The sequence below is a fragment of the Parasteatoda tepidariorum genome, chromosome 2, assembly GCF_043381705.1.
Source record: "Parasteatoda tepidariorum isolate YZ-2023 chromosome 2, CAS_Ptep_4.0, whole genome shotgun sequence".
In the NCBI taxonomy this organism is placed as follows: Eukaryota; Metazoa; Arthropoda; class Arachnida; order Araneae; family Theridiidae; genus Parasteatoda; species Parasteatoda tepidariorum.
The window spans coordinates 26,375,197-26,394,230 of record NC_092205.1 but is presented as its reverse complement, the minus strand read 5'-3'; the positions used below and the strand labels follow the sequence as shown (position 1 = coordinate 26,394,230).

General features: G+C 27.3%; 1 protein-coding gene across 1 annotated transcript in view; it reads right to left on the bottom strand.

The window, feature by feature from the left end:
* Window positions 1-246: 246 nt before the first annotated feature.
* Window positions 247-19,034, bottom strand: part of LOC107444911 (Ceramide kinase) — a 36,725-nt gene continuing 17,937 nt past the window's right edge. Inside the window, exons 8-11 of the mRNA XM_043051849.2 lie at window positions 17,934-17,998; window positions 13,713-13,909; window positions 11,311-11,489; window positions 247-9,770 (exon numbers count right to left, since the gene is read on the bottom strand). Coding sequence (XP_042907783.1) covers window positions 9,668-9,770; window positions 11,311-11,489; window positions 13,713-13,909; window positions 17,934-17,998 — 544 coding nt within the window. The 3' untranslated portion in view covers window positions 247-9,667. The remainder of the gene's footprint in view (window positions 9,771-11,310; window positions 11,490-13,712; window positions 13,910-17,933; window positions 17,999-19,034) is intronic.

Below are 19,034 nucleotides of genomic sequence, written 5' to 3'. Positions count from 1 at the left end.
GCTCGGTTTCACCAAGCAGGCTTGCCCGTGTGGCAAGTGGCATTAGAACCAACCCACCAACAAGAACAATTGCACTTATGGCCCTCTGCCTTAATAACCGACGACAACATCTAGCATATTTAAAGGTCAGTGTACCTCGAAGTTTTTTTTACAAAGTTGGAGTCTGTACAACTAAAAAATTTATCCCCTTAAAAGAAAAAAAAAATAAAGAATTGTAAAATTGGCAAGAAAGCAGTAAAAAGTAAATTAAGAACAATAATATTTTTATTATAAATTTTTTTCAGAAAAATCTTTTTCTTTATCACAAAAGTAAATTATATACAAATACACATGAATGCATAGACGAGAATCTTGACAAATCATGTTAGATAACAATGTAATAAATAAAAATAAATAAATAAATACAGATAATTTTAACTTGTGGTGATAATAAAAATAAACAACAAATAGTGTACACAGTTTAACAAGTAGATCAAACACTGTTGTTACAACAGTATTCAATTAATTAATCACAATAAGACAACCATACTTTCACATACACCAGGATCAGAAAAGATTTTAAACAATATTACAGGGTTAACATAAAAATGAATCAAGAAAGCTTTAAAAAAAAAAATTAAAAAAATCAAGTAAAATAAACTTTCATAACACTATTTCAAATTTCTGTTTTTTTCAGAAATTTTCACTATTTGAATTTATATGCTCAAAAATACTTTGCTACACAATTTAAAAACTAGAATTAGTAACAATATTAAGATTTTTGAATTTTTATCAAAATACTCATATTTAATTTTAAGCAATAACACTTTTTTAAGCATTTTAATTTCAATACATTAAAAAATATTGTCATTGTAAAAATGTGTTTGTCATTGAGTAATACACTCTTATGTCCAAAAACTAAAATCATATTTTTATATTAAATGAACAATATTTTCAAATTAAATGATTTTATATTACGTACAAAAGTCAAATAAAAAATGATTTTTGCTTCAATTTATAAACTAATACAAATTTTAAAAAAATTATAAATAAATAGTAAATTTTGTCAAAATTTAAAAAGTGAACACTAAGGAGTGAGGGAATTTTTCATCATTTCAACTTCTGTAATATCCACTAATATTATTAATAATTATTGAAATCATCTAAAATTCTTAATAATAATTTAGAAGCACCACAAACACCCAGAATAATAATAATTACAATTTAAAAAAAACTCCCTGATTTTTTCAACCCAAATGAAATCTGATTTATTGAATTTATATATTTATTTCACACAGACACAAAGAAAGCCCCCACTTCCTTGCGTTGGCAACAAAGAATCGAAAGATCAAGCGTGTGCACAGTCATAAGCATGACAGCATGAACGCACGTTTACAAATTTCTGAATGAAAATTCTTTTGAAAAATTGAAACTAGCTCAACTATAAGTTGCGATGAATTAAAAGGTTAAAAGCAAATAGTTCAGACAAAAAAAAAATAGTTCTTTATTTTTTATATAGTTATGCAAGTTCAATGATAATTTTACTCATTGAAAAATCAGAACTAGTTGTAATTTTTGTTTTTTAAAAGAATAATTTCTGTTTAGTTTACGCAATTTTTTTTATTGCATGTGATTTATTTTAATCTAAACTTCCTAATAATTAGGTTACTTGATAGCTTTACAAAGGATAGCTCAAAGTTCCTGAAATTTATAATTGTGTTTTTTTTTTATTAAGTTGTGAAGAATAGTAATTGCTTCTTAAAACCATAATTATTGCTTTGTTAAATTTTTATTTCATGATTATTCACTAAAAATTTTAATTTTTAAAGTGGAGTTAGTTTTAAAGATTTCAATAATTGATTTAAATTCTTTTGATTTTATGGTAGAACACATTTCAAATGGGTTTGCCTCAGTAGTGCGTAATATTTCCCTCATTTGCAGATTATAGCTATATCATCCTGTAATCTTACAGAGAATACTCTCCTATCTAATATTTATGCAATCAAAGCATTTTGCACATGAATTATTATCTCAATTACAAATTACTTCAACCATAAACATAAACAATTAAAAATTTAATCCAATTATTTAAAATTTATTAATATATTTCATTTTGTTTTCAAAATAAAATAGCTAGATAATAATTCAAATGAAAGAAATAGAAAAGGCTAGATAATTTTTAAAAATTGCTCTTCAAATTTTTAACAACAAAGTTTAAATTTTCCTTAAACTGTATGCTTTTTTTTATTAAAAAATATAAAGATTGCATTAAAAGCTTTTAATCCTTTTAAGTTTTAAATGTTTTAGTTTTGGAACCAAATAAATAAATATCAAAAGCATTTGTTCAGTTAGCTAAAATCTGTCAGAAAGCTAGTTCAAGGAAAATTCTTGAAATAAAAAATTCCCAAAGATCTAATGAGTGGTAAATATACTTATATAATTTGTTATATAATAATATATTAGAGAATGATAAATAAACAAGGGTGATTTGCATGTTTTTCTTTTTTCTAAATTTTAAATTATCTAGGAGGGAAAAAATATTTCGCTTTATTCTTTATACTCCAGACTCAAAAAAATATTCTCCATTTTCAAGAATATTCTAGCCTTACATCTCTAGCATACACATACAACAAAAATTAAAGTATGAACATAATAACGAAGCTAGGCTGATTGTGATAATTTAGACTTATTGCAAAGTTAGATTTGTGAATTTTACAGAAGTTTGAAATATGAATCTTTTTTTTTTCAGGGTAGAATTCTAAAACAAATGGAAAAATTTTAATTGATTATTAATCATAACTTTCTACCACTTCTTACAATTTTCTACCACTGAAATTTCTAAAACTTTACTTTATTGAATTAAGATTGAATTTTTTGTTTGATTAAATAGTCATCAGAGGGGGAGGGGAAGATAAGAGAGGTCTAATTAAAAATAAATTTATAAAAGTAAATTTTTTTTGGATTTTAACTGATTTGAATTTGTATACAAAATAATTAAATAGATAAGACAGTAATGGTTTTTAAAATTAAATTGAGTAATTGCTTGCTTGAAAAAATTAAAATTTTTATGAGTTTTTCTGTATAATCAATATTTTCATGAATATAATAAACTATTTACTACTAATGCTTATCAATAGGTTAAATAAAATGTAAAAAAATATTACACAAAAAGCTTTTCTAAAAATGGAAATATAAATACAATGTTTGTTTTTTTAAATGCAGCAAATTTAATTATTTACAAATATTGTTACATGGAATTTGCAAAATCAATACTTTTCATTAAACTCTAAATACATAACTATAATAGAATATATATTTCTCATATTAACAAGATCTAAAAAATTTTAATACTATATTCTGGAATGTTTAACAATGAATTAATAACTTTATTGACATAGGAATAGCATTGTATGAAACAAGTAAAGATTGAAACAAACTTTAAAGCTATTTTAAGAAGGCTATAATTGCAAAGTCTAATATTTTTTAATACTGACATTTTTAAAAGAATTCATTTGATTCATATCATTGAAAGTAAAATAGTTATAGATTTGCCAGGAAATAAAAATATTGAACAATATAAATTTTTTGAATACAGTAAATTTTTAATTTTAAAAATCTTTCACATCAGACTCTAAAAAATAGGATTTACAATTCGAAAGATTTATTGACCAATGACCAATACTTGACTTTCACAAACACTTTCTTCTAAATAGCAAGCTTATCTTCTAAGTTTTGGGTAATCAATATTATTCTTTTTTAAATTGAATGCTATAAGCTTTCTGCTTGGTCACTAGCATATAAATTTTACATAATATGTTTAAGAAATGGCTATTATAAATGTTTAAATCATTTAAACCCCATCACAAGGTAGACAAAATCAAAAATCAGCCTGATGATTATTGCTGATTTTATTTGGCTTTTAACTGGCAGTAATTTTTATCTGGCTAATTAGCATGCCACTACTACAAATTATTTTATAAATTTGCATAAAAATCAGTTTTTCATAGTTATAGGAAATTGTTAAATATAAATACTATCAATAGCATGACTGGACAGACAGACAAAACTGAGTAACGATACTTTTCTTTTCCTTCAGCCATTTTTTTCTAAAGAGACCACCATCTTGTTTAGCAAAATGTACTACAGTAATGATGATATTTTTTATATAAAAATGGCTATCAGTTTTTTTAATCAAAGATCAATTAAATAACGTTATAAATTTTGATTAAATGTATAATGCTACACTGAAGAAAAGATGAAAAAATGTATTTGTAAACCTGCTTCAGCATCCAAAAAAGTTTTCTTAAATTAAAAGATAAATAATTAAAATACAAATTTTCAATATATGTATGTATATACTTAATTATCTTATAATAAAAGAAACATTTTTATACAAAAAGATGCATTAACCTTTTGCTTACGGCTGACACAAGGGAATCAGAATGTAAAGCTTCACCGTGCAATCGCTGTTAGCAAAGGGTCAACAAAAAGTTACAATTAGCAATTTTAATACTTTTCATTTGGCATTCATTTTTAAAATTTTGCAAACATTATAGAATTTCAATATCTTTGATTTTTTTTTATCGCAAATTTTACTGTTTTATAGCAAGAATTTTGCTAACAAAAAAGAAGAAAAAAAATATTGTTTTAGTGACAAAACTACATCATCCTGACGGTTTTATAATTTAACATAATTATTATTATTCTCACTATTCTTTTACACTCCTATTTCATCAATTATTTGTTTCTTTTTTTCCACAAAAAAAAAAAAAGATGTATATAATAATTGCACATGAAAAAAAGTTAAACTTCTCTTTCTTCTACCATCTATGCTTTGTTCTTATAGTGCACCATCTACCTTTTAAAAATAAAAATTACAAACGCACAGTTTGAGTAATAGAAAACTACAGAAAGCAAAAGATTTAATTAAAATTAAACATTTTAAGAAATATGAATTTGATTTTTAATGGCAAATGTAAAATTATATAGATACTCAATTTTGGTAATTATAATTAATTGCAAAATATAAGAATTCAAATTAAACATCTGCCCCTTCCTAAGTAATCTTAATTTAGCTTATTATGGTTCACATGAGCCCTATTTAAAGTATTTACTCATTGAACAAGCTCAATTTAGCTTATTATGGTACACATAAACCCTAATTAAAGTATTTACCTAAGCAATTGGGAAAAAAAATCCATTGGTTTCTAAATGCTATTTTAAGTAACAAGAGAATAATTTTATTAGTGTTCATTTAAGATAAATTGTATCAAAGCTTTAAAATAAAAATATGTTTTATGCATGTATTTAATTTGAGTAAAAATACATTAAAACTGAAATTTAAAATCTTATAAAATTGTAATTGATGAACTGTTTAAATCAAATATGTTTATGGTCTTGCAGTTTTATCCACATATCTACCTTGTAAATAAAATAAATTAAACTACCAAGATTTAAGCCATCGGTAAAGAATTTCCGAAGCATTACACGATCTATTCGTCACTTTCTCGCATTGAGTAAGGTTTATCATACCTTTGATTTTGATTTCTTCTCTTACATATTTTTAACAATATTTTAGAACTAAGTCCTGAAACATTTGGTTAAAAATTGCACACTCTTAATCTATACTTTTAAGTTTATAGCCCCTAAACAACACCCATCATCACAGACAAACTTTCAAAAGAAACAGAAGTAAAACTGTACAATAAATAATTAAAATGTACACACAATATTGCGTCACACATAAATGCATCAAGATAACAATATTAAACAATCAACTTAGTCAACTGAACAATATGTCCCTTCACCAGTTTGTTCCTGCTAAAAATAATTTTTTTTCTCTTTCGTTATTCAAGGAAAAGGACAGGCATTGCAGAGATTTTTTTTAAAATTGCCCAATTGTGAAATGTCCAATTGTTTAAAATTGCATAGTAAACATGGAATGAGATAAAACTTACTTTTTCTGAACAAGTTTAAAATTAAAGCCAATTTAAAATATGAACAAACAAATTGCGTTAGAATATACAGGAACATCAGGGAACTGTTTATAAAATATGTATTGGCTTTATTTAAGAACTTTCCAGAAAAAATAAATGTTCTACACTTACAATGACCAAACAAGTTTTTCCATAAAGCCTATCTAATCAAAAACAACTAACTTAATCTTTAAAATACGAAAATAAATTTTTTTTAAAAATCATATAAGGTATCCGACTGGTTATGAACCAATTTTTTTTTTTTTTAAAAAAACCCCTTAAAATTTTAATTTTATGTTTGGTTAACAGAAAGGTCCTATAATTATAAATTCAAAATTTTCAAAATAAGGGGAAATTTTAGCATAAAAACTACAAATTTATCACGCCACGATATCAAATAGTAATGCATAAATTTCAGAATAATTTTTCTAGATCATTTATGTGATTCATATATTTTAAACTAAATTCTTAAAAACATTTAAAAAAAACAATAAAACAGAATTAAATGTATAGTTTAATATTGAATTTTTGAAGAAAAATTCTAAATACTCTCACTTAAAGCTTGAAAAAATAACAAAGTCCCACTTAGACCTTCGATTTTAGTTCAAAACATTGCTAACATTATATAAAATCTATAAGCAAATTCTTAAGGAATTCTGTGATAAACTTATTTTTTAATGTGTGTCAGCATAAAGAATTTTTTTCAAAATCAACATTCTTCAGAAAATGCATTTAAAATGCAAGAAAATTCTGACAACAAAAAAATTAGTACGAAAATTATTTTCAGAAATTTTTTTTTATTTGTCTCAAAAATATAAATATTTAAAAAATTTTTTTTTAAAAAAATCGAAATTACTGATTTTTACCCAGTCGGATACCTTAAAGCAACTGGATTCATATTGAACATATTAACAAAAATCCAGAAAAATGATTTAATTTATGTAACTAATGAATACAAGCATTTAAATTTAGTAGGGAGACAGCAATCTCTTAGATATAAAATTCAATTAAAGAAAAAACAATGCTTACATATTTAAAGGAAAAATAATGCTTACAATTAAGAAAAATTCACTTATAAAATATTCCATACAATTTATTATAATTTATAAAATACAACAGCTTAAAAAATTAGGCTATTTAAAAAATTAGGCTACCCAAATAGTTATAGGCATAACTCTGTACTTCCAAAAGTAAATTAACAAATATTTTAATAATATTCTAGTATTTCTCACAATCCTAACATTAATAAATTTATAATTTTACTCATAGAAATAATGCATCATTCACACACATTGCTTCACAACACATAATGAAAGTTGTTCAATAAACTACAATGTTAAAGTAATATACATACAGTAAAATTCGCTTTTTAAAAAAAATTCCATTTAAAAAGTGTTTTCCACTTAAAAAGTTTAGATTTTCACTATCATTTCATCCCCTATTTCAACAATACTAAAATAATCCTTTAAAGAACTCCTTTACTTCAACTTTTCCAAGTTAAAAGATTTTCCCAGATTGAACATTTTCCATTCAAAACATGGAAAATTAAAAGAAAAAAAAGCATGAGAAAGCCTTTAGAAATAAAACTAATTGTGTTAAACTCTCGGTTTTTGAAGGGGAAAAAACTCTTGAAGATGTTGAAATATACTTGGTATTTTTAGAAGAGCAAAGTTAAATGAGGTAGAGTGGAAAGTCCCATATCCGAAATCCTCGGGACTTCGGCAAGTCCAAAAAATAGAGCACATTTTCACAGCTTTTGTTGCATATATTTTCCCATGGATTTTAAAATCTCGATATTTTAATATGCCAATATAACATACGCCAAATTACGAATTATGCATTTCAGTCAGTAATTTCACAATCCACTTGATTATCAACAAACTTCGATTCGTTCATTTCACACTCAATTATTTAAAATTCACCCGCAATCACACGTGAATTTGCGATCCCATTTTTGTCAGTTATTGCTATGGACTTTCATGGTTTTTTAATGCTACATTATCATACACAGAAAATTTGGAATCGCGCATCTGAAAATTTACTTTTTGATGCACCTAATTTGTGACGATTTTATTGTCCACTTAGTTTCCTTGATCACATTTTCAACAGTTTGGGATTTTACATAATTTTTAAAAATTTTGATTTTATTTTTGTACGCAATATTATTACAATCCGCGAACTCTAAATCGAGCTTTTCAATAATCAGCTTTAATCATGCTGAATTCATCTCAAAACCGCAATTTTTTAAAATGTGAAGAAGAAAATTTTATTATTATAACCATCGTTGAACAGCTAACCCAATTTTGGGGTTTACGTCTACTAATGTTCAACTCTGTAGCCCTGTAATTTTGTACCTAATCCAGAAGACAAAGGAACTCCGGGATCAAATAATGGGAGATATTTGCCTTCGTTGGGGATTTTTTGATGGAACTAACCTGCATTTGCATGGCATGGGGAAGACCAAGAGAACCTCCCACGGTTAGTCTGACTCTAAACTATAATTCGTCTACCACTGAGGATATTTCAAGTCAGCACTGTGGTTGGTGCAAGTTGGATGCGGATTTGTATAGACCAGCCATCGCTGGGATTCAAACCCGGTTCACCTCATTGAAAGGCGAACGCTCTATCCCCTGAGCCATCACGGCTTTCTATTTCAATATCATATTCTGAAATATTCTATCATATTCTGAAATTTAGTGTGTATTTTTAACAATAATAACCCTTTTATGTTAGACATAAGAAAAAATACGCAATTTTTTTCACACAGTAGTGAAATGCTGGATTTCGTTTCCGTGATATTCAATTATTTTTTATACTTTAGCGGATATTGGATTAAAATCAACAAAAATCGCAAAGTGGCTAAAGATTATAAAGAAGCGAAAAAGTGGAAGATTCTCATCCCTGAGTAATTTTTTTAACAGGTCACAAATGTAAAGGAAAAAAAACCATTCTTTTAAACAAAAGGAAAAAAAGTTATGTTTATTTTGATTGTTAAAAATTGTTTGGTAAAAAGATCCTTCCTGTAAACGGACGTCCGGATATGGGACTTTGCACTGCATATTAAATTAAATTCATACTTTTGTTTTTTATAGTTAACTAAATTAAATTTCAATAAGTATAACTTTTTAAGTTTATGATAATTTAAAGTAAATATACACTTCTGTATATCAGTCTTACAATATATTACATGCTTTTTTTTTCAAATAGAGTTTAGCATATCCCTGAAAAAAAAGTTTTGATATACAAGAAGTTCTCTTTTATTCCTATGAAAAATTCCTTTAAGAGGTTTTACTACAGTTAAATTTTAGCTTCATCGTTGGAAACTTTAAAAAAAAAAAGGTTAAAATTGCAGTTTTCTATTACGGCTGAGTTTTACTAAAAAAGTATAATTAACAATACTGTTATATTTAACACTAAAATTGGTTCTTACCTAAGATAAAGCTCTTTAAAAGTTTCGTAATAAAATTTCCAATTTTAGTTCAGATCTTTTAAATTCTATACCAAGTAGCACAGGATTATTCAGTACGTACTTTTCAAATAAACCAATCAAGGAATGATAGAAGATAAACAAAAAGAACAACACAACTGTGCATAAAACCAGAAAAATACCATACAATGTAAAACCTGTGAATATCACATCATTTTAAGAACTGGAAGTGTTTAATATAGTCATTGTTAAAGCCTAAAGGCATTGTTTACTTATCATCATTCATTTAAGCTCTCTTCAGGAATTTGAAACAATCTGACCACGAGGAATGATTTGTCTTTCGGTCTTCAAAACCACGTCCAAACACATTTAAAAGTTGACAATGTATTCTAAAATAAAGAATGATTCGTGAGAAATAGTGATAACCATATGATTTGATTGCAAACAATAAAACTAGCACTCAAAACTAAAATTAAATCTACCACACTAACCAATGAAATTAAAGGAAGGAAAAATAACCTCTCTCTCTCTCTTCTGATCTTTGGTCTTACAATATTGAGTACAGTCTTACTGTATTGAGTACAGTTATCAGGGCACCAGCATTATAACATGCACGATGCTGTCTATTAAGCCTTAATCAGTTTTAGGTATTTTAAAAACATGTTTGTTATTTCTTGCCCACTAGTTTCGACGGCAAACATGCGGAAAAAATTAATGCCTAACATTTCTTATGAATTTCAACTATTATTTATTTTGTATGCATTTTAATTGAATTAGTTAAATGAACAAAGTTTTAAAAAATAGAAATATTTTTTTTAAATACATATAACTATTATTAATTAAAAAACCTACCTATTTGTGGTTGTTAAACAACTTTAATGCACTTGGAAACAAGAAATATTTACCATGAAAGGACTCATTTATGTGACAATGATATTTATAATTCATTATAGGTGGACTAAAAATGTAATAATAATATCAAAAATACAAAATCACTTTTTTTTCCACAAAATTTTTTGCATTTTACTATCATTAAAATAAAATCCACAATTAAATAACAATTAAAATTCAATACCTAAGAACAGTTTATTTTATTTTATTATTTTCGTTATACTGCTTTGCTTTATATTTCTCAGAATAATTAAAAATACATTTAGTAACACATATTAGGAACATCAATTATGACATTTTATGTCGAGAAATTATAAATAGGAAACTAAAGTGCCAGTGCCGAACTTGCTGCAATAAGAGTAATTCAACATCGGTTCTCAAAATGCCAATAATGTAAATTTATTTACTTTAAATAAAACTTACTTATGTCTCAAATAAATTGTTATAGGTAAAATATGAATTAATATAACATTTTACATATACATTTATATATGTTGTCTTCTTTTACTTTCTATCGCTGTTTGCTCTTCTATGTGGCGATTAGTCAAGTTAAGAATGATTTCAACAATAAAACAATAAATTTAATTAAGAAATAAAAGAAAACAAACTACTTCAGCAGCCGAGTACATTGCTGCTTCCCAATCGTTTCATATTAAAAATCTCGCTCTTACATTTGTAAACAGACACAGTAGTTGAGACGCTGCGCCACCTGCTGGAAAACTCACTATTTAGGGGAAATATTAACATATATTTAATATTTTACATATTTTTAAAAATAAAATGTTATATGTGATTAATAATATATAACATTTTTACCATATAATAGCATAAAATTATCAGAATCCCATATATTTTAATAAGTACAAGTATAGTTCATTATGGAACCCACTTCGCCATTGCTCTTAATGAAAACCAGGGGGTACCAGGGGGTCTTAGGGAAACCAGGAGAATGAAGGCAAATGGCAAAATCCAACATAGACTTTGCAAAGATACACAAATGACATTGTCATTTCATTTGCACAACCATTATAGACTTACTTAGCAGAGAGAGAAGGCTCATTTATAATTTCTCCATCACAGTTCCAGACGCTGGTGTTCATTTCCTGCCAGCCGTCCTGCAGACCTACACAGCCTGTGGCGGGGGTCTTGTCATCAGTGACAAAAGGGTTAAACTTGAACTCTCGCACTCTGTACACTTTCACAAAATCTAAGTCGAACTGGAAAGAAAAAGAAAGTTAAACTTTTTTCATCAATAGTAAAAGAATACAAAATATTTAATTCTAAATTGACAAAATTATCTTTGAAAGAAACGCGCTTAAAAGCAGCAGTATTTTCAAAAGAAATATAAATATAGCAATAAAGAAAATGAAGGAAATAAAAACATGACCAATGAAGCCGACGTCTTCAGGGGGTACAATAACATACAACAATAAATTTATAACAGGGGGTACGGTACATAAAACAAAATCTTTAATTTGGCCTCTCTCTCAATAGAAAAGGTTTTGTTTTATGGCTTCCGAGGCCAGTACTCCCTGAAGACGTCGGGTTCGGTGGTCATATTTTTATTTCCTTTGTTTTCTATATTGATATACATTTTTCATCAATTAATAAATGGAAATTGAAATAAATTATTGGTTCAAAAAATGTAATCCTATCATGTTTTAAGAATAGAAATTTCTCATTAGATGCACTTACTCAAAAGCATATTCTTGGTGTATCCGTGATCATACACAGGATGACAAGTAATAATTTAAGACACACACAACAATAATTTAAGACACACACAATAATAATAAACATGGAAACATTACTCGTTGCATATTCAGTGAATCTGCAATAGTTTGAAATCAACGAGTCCATAGAACCCAGGATTTCCAGAATTCTGGAATCCTTTTTATTCAACCAGATTCCTAGTAAAAATATGAATTCTTTCCCTTTTTATCCATCCATGTATTAATATTCACATTCATAATTATTCTAACTTTTGATAATTCAAAACAAAGAATTTCAAAAGAAGAAGAGTAATATTTGAACAATCAAATGTTTTTAATTAGAGCTTATCAAACACCAGCATCAAGTAAAAGTAATGATGTAATTTTATTGAATTTATCATTTTTCAGAATTATCCAAACTTACACCTCCAGCTATTATTAACAAATAAAAATAATTTTTTATATGCATTTAAAGTTTAGTTATAATTTTGCCACTAAAAATATTGTTGGAGCGTTATAGCGTATAAATGGACTTAGTGCATATTTACAAAATGACCTTCTCAGGGAAAGGAAGAAAGAAATAAGGACAATTTCTTTTTAATATTGACAATTAGAAAAATCACTGTAATAGGAAGAAATATTTTAAAAAGTATAAGTTGAAATACTTATCAAAATTTTTTTTTAAAAAAAACTACATCCAAACAGAATAAAGTAATACTGATAAATCAAAAAAGTTAAACTCAATGAAAAAACCTGATCTTGTTAGACTTCATTGTGGCAGTGATCTGAACTTAATAGTTTTCTAACTAAAATATGACCACTATAGGAATAAATGGCCAGTGATCAGTCAAAATTACAAGAATAAAAGTATGGTTAAACTAAAAAGATATTTAAAATGTCATATTTCATGAATGGAACATCACCAGATATCATACCCAAACGTATCCTTTATTATTTTTAAACAGTTTTTAATATTTTGCAACTTTAATAAAACATGCTCAGGACTCTCGTATTAACTAAAGATCATGTTCACAAGGACAGAAAAAATCCTAACCAATTCCAACAATACTTTTTTATAATGTTGAACTGAATAAATTTTAGACATTTTAAATGAATATGCAACTGTCAAAACCAAACAACAACAGGTCCAAAGATTATATCTTTTGTTGTGATAATTCAGACATGCAGCAAAGGTGCCATATTTTTTTGAAAACTATTTCATAAAGTGGTAAACTATTAAAAACCAACGCTTGAAGAAGATGCATGATGATCCTCCCTTGTCTGTTTCTTATTCCTGGTGAGGAAAAAAAATCACGAATTTATACTTTTAAGGTGGATACATGGTTTAAAAAAATAAAATGAAAAAGAAAGCCTATTTTTCACAACTCATTGCAAAATAGCTGTTTCAACCTATATTTTAAGGAAAATAGTCCCCATTGTCTCATTTTCTAAAAAATAGTCCTTTTAGTCGTCGGGATACTTAGTTGCCAATGACAGCCCTGTGTGTAAATTTAAGCTGTTCTTATAATACTTTTTGTTAAACAATTGTATTGATTATTGTTAGTTTTATCCAGTTTTTTAAATTTTTATTATTATTATATATATATATAAAGTTTATTCTAATTTCCTGGTAGAAATAGGTTTCCAGACAAAATGCTAGCCCCAGGAGTAATTAAATGAGACTGAATTGACAAAGAGAATGATTTAAATTATAAAAAGTTTCCTTACTGGATCTGAATGATGATAGGATGTTCTGAGGAGGTAGCGCAGATAGTTTAAACGAGAGCATTTCTTAACAACAATGACATCAGTGTAACCGTTGCCCAAATGTTGAGAGGGTGAGATTCCTTTGGGAGACATGACACAGGAACAACTAATGATGGCTGAATTCACTGCTATGAACCTGCCACGCAATGAGAGCCATCCTACAAAGAAACAAATACAACAGAATGAAACATTTTTGAATATTTATAGTACATCAAGTCAAAATTAACAGTCACCTCTAGCTAACGGACAGACAAATATGAGAAATAGCGATTAAAAAATTGTCTGCTAGTCGCCACTCAATCACCAAATTTTTCATTGAAATTGCAGCCCATGAGCATTTTATTATTATCTTTCAACAAATATGGAATTAAGAAATTTTTTTATAATATTCTAAAAATTACTTTATTTTTTTCTTAAACTTTTTCTTCATTTAAGAAAGAAACCTTGTAATGTTTACCAAATTTTAAAAAATGTTTAAAAAAGAAATGCTTAATATTTTAGAAAATATTATATGCTTAATAATATAGTTTTTATAATCATTTAAAATATTTCAATTTTTTAAGCAATGGCCACATGATTTTTTAAAAAAAAATACCACTGTTAAAAGTGCTACCACTAGCTACTGCCAGTAGCAAAATTTCCTAAGTTTGTCCTTGAGTTCCCACATGTCTAAACCAAACTATTTAAGCATTTTAATTACACACTAATTAAATGTAAAAGATTAAATGAAAAATACAACTCTTTTTTTTTCTTGTCTCCCCATCCTGAAAAAAAGATACCAGATTTTTTTTTTTAAAGGGAAAATGTTGTTATATATATATATGTGACTATATGTGTGTTATATATGTGACTAAAGTTGTGAGCGTGACCAGCTTTCTTTATTTACTAATTATTCATTCTAGTTTTTCAAATGAAGCTTTCTTACATAAATTATCAAAAGGGAGCTAAAATTAAATTTAAACAATGATGCAAAATATTTTAATTTTTAAATTATAATGTGCCTTACAAATCAATTAGGACTCTTTGTGAACAATCAGAAGTAACTGGATCAGAAGTTGAGACCACCAAGTTTTTGAGATTTAGGACTCTTTTTTAGCCTGTAACTATGTTTGTATTCTACAAATTATCTATACTCTTTTTAATAATTCAGTTACTTTTGTGAACATATTTATATAAATGTCAATTACAAAAGAAATCACAAAATTTAAATATGTATATATTTTTTCCAATTTTTTTTTTTTTTTAAAAAAAGAATAAATTACGAAAGCCATATAAATTTACAAATAATTGCATCAATTTTTCTCATCAAATTTTTCAATTCAAAATAAAATAATCAAACTCAAGAAATCAATCTCACTGTTCATAGCAGTTCTTTTTTGAAAACCATAATTCAGTTAATTTTATTCAATTACATGTTATGCATTTGTCAAAACTAAATTAAGAGGAAGACCAGAAGCTACTCGAGACTTGTGAATTCAACTGCCTGGCATAAAGCCTAACTTTAAGACTGTAAAATTAATAAAACAATAAAAAAATTCATTCTGCCTATTCAATTTTTTCAAATTAATTAGTACTCTTTTTAGATTCTTAAGTTAATTCACAATTGCAAATAAATTTCAGTCATAAAATTAGGGTTCTGCCAAAAGAAGTTTAATCATTTAGGGTTCCATAGCTGAAAAAAATTACGAATTGGTGATCTATTATATCACAGTTGAACTAAATGATACAATATGTAAATTGAAAAAGTGCTTTTTTTCCAACAAATAACAAAAGTGTACCTAATTAAAAAGTGAAAAACAATAAACAAATTAACTTTTACCAAGTGATGATTGGAAGCAATTTTTTTTATTTTCACAGTTTTTTTAAGTTTATAAATTTATCATTTTATTTTTGAATTGTGCATATAATTTGATAGCTTTTATAATCCAACATTAATTTCAGACCCATCCTTAATGCAATTCTTAAATTTAAAAAGAAGGAAATTACGATTATTAAAAATTAAAAGCTACCAAAAAAGTAAAATAATAATAAACTATAGTAAAAGAAATTTTAACAAAATATTTGAAGATTGAATTTAAATTAATCTTTTCATATTTTATGAAATAGATAACTCTTTAGAAAAAAAAAGAAGAAATTTTTGGTTAAGCTTTCTTCAAGGATATAAATATCAAAATAAGCATTTGCTTAATGGATTGCTTGATAAATATGTATAAAAAAAACTACAAAAATAAACCCTATGACATCAACAAATTTGAAATGATGGAATTTAGATCACAGATTAAATATATATTTTTTTATTCGGTAAACATCAGTGAAATAATGAAAAGACTTTGTTTCACCCTACCTTACAATACCAACAAACCATAAAAGTCTAATCAAAATAAAATAACTAATAACATTCGCTCAAAAAAATTCATAATTACATCCAATTAAAAAACTTCTATACACAGATGGCAGCTAGAGCGACGAAGGTCATTCAGGCAGTGGGTTTTTTATTAAAACACCCACATACACATTGAGTCTCAAATTTAGAAATTCTGAATTTTGCTCGGTTTTCAGATCTGAGCTTATTGCGATTGAAAATGGCCTAAGATATGTTGATAATATTGCTGAGCATGACTTTAAGCATATTTGGATACTGACGGATAGCAAATCTTCAATTCAACACCTAAGCAACTGGATGAATGTTGGAGACAGGGCTGTGGTTTCAATTTTGGGGATGCTCTTCAGGCTCTCAGCGGACTTTGGGGTACACTTCCAGTTGATCCCGTCACACGTTGGAATCAAAGGTAGCGAGATGGCGGACTCACTGGCTAAAGACGCTTCTTTGGAACCTTTACAGTCAGTTATGCCTTCCACTTTCAATGAGGTCTTTGCTAAGTGTAAAAAAATGTTTATGGACCTCTGGAGGGATCCTCCTCTGCATAGTTGGTATTTCAGAAAACGTCCTGGAGGTGCCTTGCTTTTGAGGGACTTAGAAGCCAGCAGACTTGCTTCTCTCGCTTTGCCAGTGGTCACTTGAGGTGTTTCTTGTATGTTCAGGGGCGAAAGACTTTTGGACTTTGCACTAAATGTAGGACTGCTCAGGCTTCGCCCAAGCATATTTTAAACTGTGTAGATTTTAAGATTGACGAGGTTTTTTCAAAACCTCATCTGTTTTTAGACTTCCTGGACATTTTTGGACTTATGGAATTGGTCTAATTGGGATGGACCTCTTGGGGATTAGAAACAACAACAAANGTACACTTCCAATGGATTCCATCACACGTTGGAATCAAAGGTAACGAGATGGCGGACTCACTGGCTAAAGATGCTTCTTTGGAACCTCTACAGCCAGATCTACCTTCCACTTTCAACGAGGTCTTTTCAGAGTGCAAAAAAATGTTTATGGACCTCTGGAGGGTTCCTCCTCCGCATAGTTGGTATTTCAGAAAACGACCTGGAAGTGCCTTGCTTTTTGAGGGACCTAGAAGCCAGCAGACTTGTTTATCTCGCTTTGCAAGTGGTCACTTGAGGTGTCTCTCGTATGTTCAGGGGCAAAAGACTTTTGGACTTTGCACTAAATGTAGGACTGCTCAGGCTTCGCCCCAGCATATTTTAAACTGTATCGATTTTAAGATTGACGAGGTTTTTTCAAAACCTCATCTGTTTTTAGACTTTCTGGACATTTTTGGACTTATGGATTTGGTCTAATTTGACGGACCTCTTGGGGATTAGAAACAACAACAAAAAACGTCTACTTAGTAAGATACATACATATATATTCAGGGCCAACATTAAATACACCTCACCAAATGCAATAAAATCTCAAATTTAGTTTCGGCGAATGATTTTTTTCACTGGGAAGAAAAATATATAGTTAACTCGATCCTCAAAATTATGTCAAAAAAATTTTTTCTAAACAAATCAGTATTTTTTATTCGATTACAGTAATTTTCGGTAGATGCGCCACATAACCAGTTAGAATTGGATACAAATAATTTATGCCTGAAACAAATTACCGTGAAATAGTTTTCGATAGGAAAAAAATGAATCCACAAAAAATTTTTATGATTTGCATTTGGCAAAGACTTTCGAAAACTGGCGAATATTTTTAATAGTTGGCTAGTTTACAGGTTAAAAATATGAAATCCTTAGTACATGTGCTGATATATATACATTAAAAGAAAACCAAATACTTACTAATTTTTTTCATACTTTCACCGTCAGATCGAGGCAGATGAGTAGCATTTCTACACGTTCCACAACTTAAAAAAAAGTAAGGAAAATTTTCAATATCAATAGAGAAGAAAATAAGAACAATGCTACTTATTAAAATAAATCAAGTTAAAATTAATTAATTTTCAATATTAATAGAAAGAAAAATAAGAATAATGCTACTTATTTAATATGAATCAAGTTAAAATTAATTATGTTACATATAAAAATTTAAAGAAAAAATACTTATTTCAGTCTTGCTTAAGATTTGAGTGAGTAGGAAATTACCAGTTATTGCTCTTAAGAATTTAACAATTACAAAATTTATAGAATGTTAAAAATATGAATTACTACAACCAAATAATTATTTAAAACATACGTCATAAGTGAATAGGAAATTAAAAATGGTTAAGAACATAGAATATTTAAAATTTTATAATAAGTAAATAATTGGATATTAGAAATACAAACAGAAGTGCCAACTTTCCAAATTAGTTAGTAGAAATCAGAAGTTAAATGTTATAATAAGTAAATAATTGGATATTAGAAATACAAACAGAAGTGCCAACTTTCCAAATTAGTTAGTAGAAATCAGAAGTACAATAACACAGAAATATATAAAATTAGCATTTATAAAATTTAAATTAACATAATTTTAAGACATTTTTTTCTTAATTCTATATAGGTACATAGTACAGTCGTCCCCACTTATTCGCCCCTTGGATAATCGAATAACCCGCTTATACGAATAAAATTTAATGGAACCAAATCATTTTATATTTAACTAATGTTAAACTTCCCCGTTTAAACGGTTATCTGTTNGGAATAAAGCAAAGTAACATTTAGATAAAGGTATTAAATTGAAAATTATACAACACTGACATTTTATACAGCATTATAAAATAATAAAATATAAATTGATTACTTGAACTCAATGTTGTTCTAGTTTTGGGTTAAATCAGAGAACTAGCCCCTTTATTGCATTCTTATAATCTTGAATTTAAACCACTAAAAATTTTGCTCACAGCATTTCGGATTTCATTTTGTGTTATTTTGCTTTTCTATAAGGAGAGTTTCAAATTAGTT